The sequence below is a fragment of the Magnolia sinica genome, chromosome 2 (assembly GCF_029962835.1).
Source record: "Magnolia sinica isolate HGM2019 chromosome 2, MsV1, whole genome shotgun sequence".
Lineage (NCBI taxonomy): Eukaryota > Viridiplantae > Streptophyta > Magnoliopsida > Magnoliales > Magnoliaceae > Magnolia > Magnolia sinica.
Window position 1 is genome coordinate 98,823,216 of NC_080574.1, and position 10,142 is coordinate 98,833,357.

At 36.7% G+C, this 10,142-nt stretch overlaps 2 protein-coding genes across 4 annotated transcripts; both read left to right on the plus strand.

The window, feature by feature from the left end:
• The first annotated feature begins 1,177 nt into the window (after positions 1-1,177).
• LOC131237299 (uncharacterized) lies at positions 1,178-7,766 on the plus strand. 2 transcript variants are annotated; one of them, XR_009167163.1, is made up of 8 exons: positions 1,178-1,441; positions 1,839-1,926; positions 4,378-4,639; positions 4,971-5,057; positions 5,147-5,293; positions 5,536-5,586; positions 5,777-7,156; positions 7,323-7,385. XR_009167163.1 is itself a non-coding variant. In XM_058235005.1 (2 exons), exons 1-2 carry the CDS (start codon positions 5,485-5,487, stop codon positions 6,038-6,040), a joined length of 366 nt encoding a protein of 121 aa, XP_058090988.1. In that variant the 5' UTR covers positions 5,300-5,484; the 3' UTR covers positions 6,041-7,766. The 2 variants fall into 2 exon arrangements, 1 of the variants encoding a protein (XP_058090988.1); XM_058235005.1 differs by lacking the exons at positions 1,178-1,441; positions 1,839-1,926; positions 4,378-4,639; positions 4,971-5,057; positions 5,147-5,293 and having other exon boundaries at positions 5,300-5,586; positions 5,777-7,766.
• Positions 7,767-7,794: 28 nt separating this feature from the next.
• Positions 7,795-9,531, plus strand: LOC131237298 (midasin-like). Of its 2 annotated transcripts, XM_058235003.1 has the most exons (6): positions 7,795-7,875; positions 7,986-8,150; positions 8,475-8,749; positions 8,838-8,910; positions 8,998-9,050; positions 9,158-9,531. In XM_058235003.1, the coding sequence occupies exons 3-6, from the start codon at positions 8,618-8,620 to the stop codon at positions 9,314-9,316; spliced, it is 417 nt and encodes a 138-aa protein (XP_058090986.1). In that variant the 5' UTR covers positions 7,795-7,875; positions 7,986-8,150; positions 8,475-8,617; the 3' UTR covers positions 9,317-9,531. The 2 variants fall into 2 exon arrangements, with proteins under 2 accessions (XP_058090986.1, XP_058090987.1); XM_058235004.1 differs by lacking the exons at positions 7,795-7,875; positions 7,986-8,150 and having other exon boundaries at positions 8,166-8,749.
• The last annotated feature ends 611 nt before the right edge of the window (positions 9,532-10,142 follow it).

A 10,142-nucleotide genomic window follows, 5' to 3' on the forward strand; every position in this document is an offset into this window, starting at 1 on the left:
CTTTGATGTCATTGAACTAAACACCAAAATGTTCTAGCGACTGAACATGTGTTTTTTGGATTTTTTCGATTGCATAGAGCAGGCCTTCGATGACATTGAACATCCTTCGATGGCATTAAACATCTTTCGATGGTATCGAGCAGAAAACCGAAAGTGTCTAACAACCAACATGAGAAAATCTGAATTATTCGGATGGCATCGAGCAGACTTGCTATGACATTGAACATCCTTTAATGGCATTAAACAACCTTTGATGGCATCGAGCAGGACATCCAGAGTGTCCAACAATCAACATGGCAAATTCCGCATTATTATGATGACATCGAGTAGGACTTCGATGGCATCGAACCTGCCATTGGTAGACTTGTTGATTTCTATATTTAAGACATCATTTAAAACCATCTATTGGCCTAATGTAACCCTTTAAAAAATATAAATATTTTTAAATTTCATATTAAATGTATAAGAAAAATAAATATTAAGTAAAATACAAAAAGTATGAAAAATAAAAATATGTATTGCACCTTAAAATGTGGATAAAATTGAGGATCATGCAATATTTATTTCAAAATCTTGTGATATGAAGTAAGCTTTATGATCTCCGTGGAGAATTTCAACATGGTGACTAGAACCACGTGGAAGTGTCGATGTATTGTTTCCCCGGAATGTTGAAATCTATCCTAGAAAACTCTATTCCTTTAATTTTGTCCAATTGTTCCTCTACGCACATATATGGACTATCTTTAAGTAGTCCATTCTCTTTAAACACACTACACCAAAATTGTTTAACTAGAACGGTGACCATTTTGGTTCAGAAATGGCTTCAAGCCGTTTCTGATTTGAAACGGTATTCCACCATACTCGAGCCGTTTCTGATTTGAAATAGTATTCAACGGTATACGTATTATTTTCACTATTTTATTGGTGTGTCCCAGTTGAGTGTTGGATCTTCTTATTTGTTATTCTTATGTTTTAGTGTCTTATTTTGAAATAGATGAACGGAAGGGATTCGATTAGTAAACGCTGAGTGGACCCCATAAGGCTCAAGAGGCACATTGGTTTATATCTGCCACAGACTACCAATTCATTTTCAGTCCTTTCTTACTCCAAAAGCTCCCGAACCCTACTTCACATCCATTTCCATCTCCCTCTCCCTCTTTGCTTCCCTTTTCTTCGATCTTGTCTCGCGTCTCTCTCTCTCTCTCTCTCTCTCTCTCTCTCTCTCTCTCTCTCTCTCTCAAATGGAGATCGGCGTCGGCCAGATCTGAACCTTTTTCACTCTCTCCCTCTCAGGTTTAATGGCAGTCAAATGTCTGTGAGTGTGGAAGAACCCAATCAATCCCTGCCATTTCTAATCTTCTTGGATCGAGATCTCTTCCAATCTCAATGGCTTCCGCGTCTGCTTTGCCTCCTCCTTCATACGCTCTCGAGAAAATCGAAGGTATACTCTCTCGATCTCTCTCCCTTCATCTCTGTCTCTCTCACTTCCCCTTTCAATTATCAAAATTTGGGCAGAAACCATCGCGGAGGCAGCCATATCCGCCGCTGTTCATGGCCGCCAACATCTGCATGTTAGTTGTTTGAAGAAATGCTTCAACCAATAACGTGTACCACTGTTGTACATTTAATCTCTGTTTCTTTCATATTTTTTTTTGGCCCATCCATGAGTGGACTAGCTTGATATATGGGAGGGGAACAATCAACATTGATCCACCTCATTAGAGGCAGTGATCCAACACATACCACTTTAGACCATGTGTTTGTGCGGATAGGGCATACCTACTCTGTTTATTCACTTCGATGAATGTAACTAAGAAATACAGATGGGAACATTACAGGTATGAATTCCAAATGCAGTATGGATTGATTGGATGGTCAGTGGGAACAACAGTGGGTTATGCACAGACAGTAAAGATCAGCCGTTGGGTTTGTATTATTCCATTACATTCTATTCTTTGTGCATTCTTTCATCGGTCAATACAAGTTTGGATGTTCCCAACACTTGTGTTTACAATTATTATCTCTTGTCGTGTTGACTTTGAAGGTAAATCTTAGTGCTGCTAATTTATTATTATTATTATTATTAGCTTTTCTAACAACTAGTGCTACAGATGTCATTCATTTCCTTGAAGCCAAAGTAGTAAGATGTCATGAGTTCAAATGCATGAGGCTGGCTGTGTGGGGTCATCTAACCCGTCTATTAGATGCATTGACTTATATTTCTTTATCCTGCAATCCAGCTTTACTTAGGTGGGTAACACCAAAGGAAAGTCAACGTTGGAAGGGTGAATGCCTATCGTAGAAACTTTCAAATGGAACATGGACGCGGATTGCCTGTGCTCCGGCCACAGAGATATTCCTGTGCCCCGTGCTGTCGTAAGCTGTGGTCCCTAGAGATTCCCGTGTCAAATCTACTCCGTCTATTGGCTTTGCAAGACCAAAATAACTTAGGAATGTAAAAATTAGGCAGATCCAGAAATAGGGTGGGCCACAGAAAACGAAACAGTGGGAACTGTATCTTTCACCATTGAAACATTCTTGGAGCTGACCATGATGTTTATATGTCATCCAAACCATTCATAGGGTTGTTACCGCTCAAATAAAATGTAGGCACAAATATCATCCTAATAAAAAATATCTATTACTCCCCACAAAATTTTCAATGTTGGGCGTTCAATCCAAGCTTTTTCGTGTGTATGGCCCACATGAGTTTTGGACCTGCCTGATTTTTATCATCCTGTATGGAGTGGATTTGTCACGGGCCGACACAACTTCGGACAATGGGACCTGAATGTACGTGTAGCAGGTATATATTTTGAATGTTTTAAATACTTGCTATGAAAATCTACTACTAGCTTCTCCATGTGCCATAAATGAATAGTGAAACCTGAATCTCTCATGTGCCATAAATTGTTTTGAGGATTTTTGCATGTAAGGTGTATGTTGTTATGCTTGTGAGAAGGGCCTATGCATTTGATAATTACATGGGTGGTGGAAAAGGTGGCATCGGTAGAGATCAAATGGGAAATATCTGTGGCAGGATCTGTAACACAGAGGCTGAAGTGCAGGTGATTTAGGATGGTCTTAAGTTTTGCATTTATTTGGGCCTAAGAAATATTGGGCTATTTCAAATCCCATTGTGGAATCAGATGGTGAACTGCACTCAAATGGACAATGGCGGGTGCATGTCTCCAATGCTGTAGTTGTAACTTGTGCAGATGTTACCAATCTAGCTCAAAACTTCTTATGTGAACCTGACTGCCATAGGTTAAATAGGACAAGGTAGGCTTGGTTCTCTAACAGAACAGGGAAAAATATATCTTGGCATGAAATTAAGGACTCTTTATATTTATATGCTGGTTTATTCTTGTTTACACTTGCTTTACTGAAAATTGGCAAGGCTTTGTTAGGAAACCCCTAGGAAGATATATCATGACAATGGGCATTCTCTGTCAGGAGTCCTCTATCCATGCCATGTCAGTGGATTACGTGGCATGTATGGGGGCCTTCTGTCAGACTGTTTCCATCATCATGATGTATCTTCCAAGGGTTTCCAAACAAAGCCTACCATGAAATTTTACTTTACAAAGATCTATCTTGGCCTGTTATTGAGGAGAACACTTTATTTAAGTGCTAGTTTATTCTTGTTTTTGCACTTACTTTACTGGAAAAATTGTTTGTATGTATATTAATTTCTTCATCCTCAACATTCCAAGCAGTGTTTCAAATAGCGCCCGTAGCGTAGCGTGGCCTTAGTGCTATGTAGCGTCCCAAATAGCGTAAATCCCTTGTAGCGGACGCTACAAGGGTCGTAGCGTACGCTACAACTACATAGCGTGTAGTGTCCGTAGCGTAAGCTACAATGTATATTTTTACTATTTTATTTTTTTATTATTTTTTTCACGTTTTCTTTGTTTCTAATGTTGAGGAATGTGACACTTGTATTGTACTTGATACTTTTAACTTATGGGATTTTTATTTCTTTTCATAATTGTGACTTGTGGTTTCAATTAGACATTATTGATTAAAGTGGTTTGCTTAGAAAGTTGTTGATGTGATAATTATTTGATTTGGCTTATATATGTGGATTGGCTTTTGATAAATGATAACTAATAACTTTTTTGAACATGCTTATAATTGATAAAATGAATCATCTTTTAGGCATTTGTATATTTTTTCCCTTTTTTTTTCACTATTTATTATATTTGTCCTATTTTTAAATTTAAAAATAGAAGTATCGTGTAGCTTACGCTACACACTACGTATTTACGCTACATGCCATAGAGGGCTGGGCACTACGCATCATGCTACTGCTATTTAAAACACCGATTCCAAGTTAAACCGTTCTTATAGTAATTATAAATTTTTCCTTTATAGTTGGAAATGCCGGAAGCCTGGCCACCTTGCTGAGGATTGTTTAGTGACATTTCATTCACCACACCTTTCCATGAATCAATCATGTGATCCAGTTCAACTTCTCCTTTCTCATTTTAACCAAAAGTCTTAAAGTTGTTAACATCATCTGATGTTGTACTTCATATTTTAGTAAGAGTAATGTGTTTTCTTCTTTTATTTAGGTACCCAAGAGAGACCATAAATCTGGTTTTATATCTGAAGATATTCTTGCTCTCTACAAAAGGTTATTATCATATCCACTTGTGCAGTGCTTCTATATTTTTGTCATATGTTATTCATCTTAGCATGCTTAGTTATGTGCTGCACGTTACTTGATATCCCATGCTTGCTTAAGAACTGCAGCCATGTGCCTCAAATATCAGGGAAAAACACTTCTATGAATTGTGTCTTACCCATCAAAATGCAGACTTAACGATCAGATGGAATTGCATTTGTTTTAATCGTCTTCAACAGTTCTCCTGAAGTAGCGCGAGATTATTACTTTTTATGAATCTTCTCTCGTGATGTTCTTCTAAAAAAATGCACAAGCATTGCACCGTCTTTCTTCTTCTTAGTGAAATACACTGGCAAACTTGAAGATGGAACAGTTTTTGAGAGGAAAGGAACTGATGAAGAGGCTCTAGAGTTCATGTGTTTTGTAGGTATGAGCGCACCTATTCTTGTAGTTTCTGTTCACATTTTCTACTACCATCATCATAGGAATTCTCATGGTAGCTTGATGGAAATTCAGCCACCAACTGCCCGCATGACATCAACCTCCTCCTTTAGCCTGGCTTGAGAACATCTAGTGCAATTGCTACCAGGCAGGGTTCACTACACCAAAAGTTTGAGCAGTAACAGTAACAGTAGCAGTAACAACTCCACCAGAGATTTCCAAGTAAAGCCCTTCTTTACATGTGCTAGTGCTAGTGCTAGTGCTAAAGCCCTTCTCTACATGTGCTAGTGCTAGTGCTAATTCATCTTAATTCTATTTATTAGTATTCTATTGATTTGTTCCATTTTTCTTTTCTTATTTTTTATGTAATCTGGTTTTACTGGATATTTTTCTTTAATTTATAGGGAAGTAATATGGGATGTTTCCACAGGTTTGGATTTTTAATATGCCAATATTTTTTGCAGATTCTGGAGCCATGCCACAGTAATCTTGCTTATCAGCCCAATATGCTGAAGGTTTGTTACTCTAGTCATAGGCAGATCTGATAAATCTAGGAGAATAGGACACCTGGTATTGTTTGCTTCCCTTATAATAGGACACCTAGTCATAGGCGAGAATTGCCATTCTCCATATACGATTATTATAACACTGATCAATTGATATTTTTATGGGATGATTTTTGTTTTCTTTGCCGCGCTTGTGCAGAAGAAAGCATGGTCAAGTCGTGAAAAGAATATCTCAGAGGCTATTATTGGGGTTGGAAGAAAAGGTACGGCAGCAGTGCCAAGGAATCCTCTGTATCCAAGTATTGGTGGTAGGGGTGCTGCTTCTGGTAATATTGATCAGAGAGCAAAAGGACATCTAGACAGAATGGAGAGCTCTGGGATGGCCACTATGTCTGATGAAACTCGAGAAGCTCTTCCTAAGGCACTTCTGGAACTTTTTCATGTTCATAAAGTTTGCAGATGATGCTTATACTTCTTTCTATTTTCACTTATTTGATCTCCTTCAGCAGCTAGAGCATATTTTCAGTTTCGATACTTACAAGCTGATAAGCAGTCAATCAACCTGTCATTCTAATGGATTTTATTTGTGCATCTGTTTGTGTTCCATATTTTACATATTATATGGGGAACCTATTTGCAAACCATCAACTCATTTAAAGAAAAGACAGGTAAACCTCGTCTCAACTTTTGACAATTAATTAGAATGGAATGGAACAGGTCTGTATATCTTTTAGCAGCACTGGCAGAAGCTGGATTCCTTATTGGATTGGAATGGAATAGGTCTGTATATACATTTTTTCCATCATGAAGGGCTTGTCTTGTGTAAGATTTTTAGTTATCAATAGAAAAAGGAAAATCTTTTAGTTCCGTATTGCATTATTCTTCTGATATTGATAATTTGGTAGAAGTATTTTGTGAAATGCTGCGACAATCGATGAAAATGCAGACCTTTCCGAGACTAAGAAACTTCCATCATGATCAACATTTTCTTTTATAGCAATTTTGGCAAGTTGATTCTGTTCTAATCTTATTCTGTGAGAGATTGCAAACCTACCTATATATGTATATAAGGAACTATTTTTGTTTACATATATGAAGAATCATGTGAGGACTTCATACAAATTTGGAACTTTGTTTAACCTGGGGACAATATTCTAAAAAGAAATTTACTATGGTTTCCTAAAACAGGTGGAAAGCATCTACCAGTAGATTCATTCTTGAGAAGATACGTTTACCGAATGAACAAATGGGAAATAAACAAATACGTTTTCTATTTCTGACATTAATCATATGTTAATCCGAAATTAGGAGTATGAAGAGTTGGAAGAAGTCCCGTGTTTTTACCCTCAGGGGTACCATGGAGTTGATAAAGAAGGAAGACCTGTCTACATTGACAGGCTTGGTAAAGCTGAACCAAACAAGCTTATGCACATTACTATAGCAGATCACTACTTAAGGTATCATGTACAGGAGTATGAGATTCTCTTCCTGCTGACTTTTCCTGTTCAAACTATATATTCCAGACTGGAGTGTTGATAGAATAATCAAATATATGCAATCTGAAGTAGACAAAGAGCAGGTATTTTATTTAATTTATGATTTTTATTTCAGAATGATGAAAATGCTCTCAGCTACACCGTAATAGTGTATAGGCTTCTGAAAGTGCATCAGGAGGAGACATTTTATCTCTTTCCTCCATAGAGTTCGTGCATGCTTGTATTAACTTTAGGCAGAGCCACATGCAGCAGGAAGCTGGAAGTTTGAAGAACGATGATGTGTCAAAGAATACCAACTCGCAAAAGACAGATTGTTGAGGTGCCAGTCTTTACTGTATTGATTTTCTCTCTATTTTGTTGTTTTCTTGCAGCATAAATTTGTGGAATGTGGCGTCACACAATAAAAACATAGTTAGGGATTCACACCTGAAACTTCCAAAAGGTAGTTATTTTTGTCAAAGGATTGTGAATCTTGAGATTCCCTTGGTGGCTGGAAGAGGAAGAGGATGTACTAAGGGCATTTCATCAGCACAGGGCCTCCAATAGATGATATAGACAAATTAAGTTGTTGAGAATCCATACTCTTCATTGACATGGGATGTTGTCCCTACTGTTTTCTATGGTGTGGTTTATTTGAGCTTGGATTTGCTTCATTTTTTAGGTAGTATCTCAAAATGAGCTGAACTATCTATTGGTGTGATATTTGTAAGTTAGTTGTGATGTTTCTTATAACTAGAAAATTTTCTTTTCATCTTCTTTCAGTTCATCCAGAGACTTGGAACCCAATGTGGTCTGTGGCAAGGTAAGGTGAAACTAAGTTTCAGTTATGTTGCTGGAATGCTGTTTGTTTGGATTTTGGTAATTGGTTTAACTACTTTCACATGCTGACATGTTTAAGTTGCGGATGTGCAGCATACTTGCAGGCCTTCTGTCGTTCATGGTAAGTTCATCAATCATCTTCTTCTCTTTTATCCTTTTTTTTTTCATGGTTCATTCTGGAAGCCCCTGTTGCTGTTAGCAAACACAAGTGGAAGGAGAAATGCACCAAGTTTCATCATTCAAAGGGAAGGAGAAATGGTAATATGAATTTCATTAGTTTGTATAATAATGATGTTTTTTTTTTTTTCCTGAATCATGTCTAATAGCCTCACAAACTTTTTTATGAACACTAAATTCATAACATTGATCCCAAGAAGAACGAGGAAAGAAAATTGCCATTAAATCCTACAACAATTGAGAATTCCATTTGATCCCTATTACTTTTATACTTTGTGAAGTCCATTACTATAAAGTGAATGTAACAATTTTCTTTTCGCCTGTTTTTGTTAAAGTATGTGTTCTTAGTTCTTTATCTTGTCTGGAGATTGTTATAACTGTTACTGACAATATCTGTTCTGGTAGCTGAAAATTGGCCTTCTTTACGGAGAGTTCAATCCCAGCTCAAGTAGCAGGTTTCTTCAACCTGCATATGATGTGCAACATTTATTGCTACCTCAGAGTAGACTGTGCCTTAGAAATGTCATTGCTACTCGTTCTAGCCACTTATGTGCTCACATACAAATGATAAGTTTGATTCAAATTGGGAAATTGCAAATCAGTACTATAAAAGCATGGCAATGGTGCAGCAGCCACATCAGATTCATCTGAATTTCCACAAAGATTTGGATATAGAACAAGTAAGCTTTTGGCATTGTGGATCGCTGGATATAGGCCAACTGATCAGCTTCTTTCCTCAACCATCTGATTATAATACTGTGGGATCAGCGATTTGTTGCTTATGGCTGTGCTGAGCACCTGAAGAAATTGAAGAAACATGCATCTTCATTAAAAGAATTAGGTATTGATACTTAAACGGTTATACCTCAGGTTTTTCATAGCATACTACTAGACCAAGTAGGTATCATTGACCGTCTTTCTTTTTCAGACCAAGGTAGTGAAACAAGTGTTCTGGCACATAAATGTATGTGGCTACAAAAGGTACACTTTTGCCTTGAAATTTCTTGGCAAATTTGGGACTTTTGTATTGTATTGTACCATTCAAATTCGAGATGCTGATGGTTTTGTTGTTCTTACTACTTTTGCAGCAACTATTTGACAGCTTGTGCTCTATGTCGAAGGACACATCTTTGCTGCTGAAGACAGTTGAAAATACTCATTTAAATACTTGCAACAGTGTGAAGGCTGAAGTCAACAAAATTAACTTTTCTAACAATTTTGGAGCCTGTTGGATTATAGAAGCCTGAAAATGAAATGTTGAATTGAAATTGAAATGTGTATTAGAAAAGAAGGAAAAGATTATTATGTGTGTGAATCATTCTATTGTCCTTTTCTTTTATTTGTGTATTTATCTAGCATATAATACAAGTAGATTACATGCCCCACTCTCTCTCATACAATGAACAAAGGGGTTTAAAATTGTTCTTAAAATTCTGTCATAAAATCTGACCATTGGCAACATTAATAGGCGTTCAAAAACGTTTCTAAAATTGTGCTTGAAATGTGACCGTTGGCACTAGAATGGTTTAAAACCGTTCCTAAAAGTCCATTTCTAAAAATTGATACAGTACCCAAAACGGTTCTGAACCGTTCCTGTTTTTCTACGTCGCCTCATTTAGGAACGGTTTTAGACCGTTCCTAAATGACTATTTTGGTGTAGTGACAATGAGGACATTTTGAGGAACACCTATTTCTCTATACAGAGTTAAGTCCAGATGTATTCAAGGATAGCCAGTAAGTATGTCATGAGCAAAATAATGTCTAGAAATGACTGCCACTCTTTATGGCTCCTTAATTGGGTTCAATTGCATTTCATTCTTAATAAGCAAAAGAGCTAGAAGAACTCTCAATAATCTTTTACATTTTTTTGTGGAGACAGTACTTATAATACCATCCAACAACTTTCATAAAAAATACCCAACAACTTCTACTAAAAACAATCAAACAAAATTTTTAAATATAAAATCATCTAACAACTTTCCATAAATATATAAGGATCTAACAAGAATGATATATAAGAATCATTTGACAAACTTGCATAAATATAAAACATCCAACAAATTCAAAAAGAAT

Excerpts from the sequence above, each read along its gene's own strand:
- LOC131237299 (XM_058235005.1), top strand. The coding sequence starts at position 5,485 with ATGGGATGTTTCCACAGGTTTGGATTTTTAATATGCCAATATTTTTTG. Across the intron at positions 5,587-5,776 it reads ATCAGCCCAATATGCTGAAG|AAGAAAGCATGGTCAAGTCG; the intron begins GTTTGTTACTCT and ends GCGCTTGTGCAG.
- LOC131237298 (XM_058235003.1), top strand. The coding sequence starts at position 8,618 with ATGTGCTCACATACAAATGATAAGTTTGATTCAAATTGGGAAATTGCA. Across the intron at positions 8,911-8,997 it reads ATCTTCATTAAAAGAATTAG|ACCAAGGTAGTGAAACAAGT; the intron begins GTATTGATACTT and ends TTTCTTTTTCAG. Across the intron at positions 9,051-9,157 it reads AATGTATGTGGCTACAAAAG|CAACTATTTGACAGCTTGTG; the intron begins GTACACTTTTGC and ends CTACTTTTGCAG.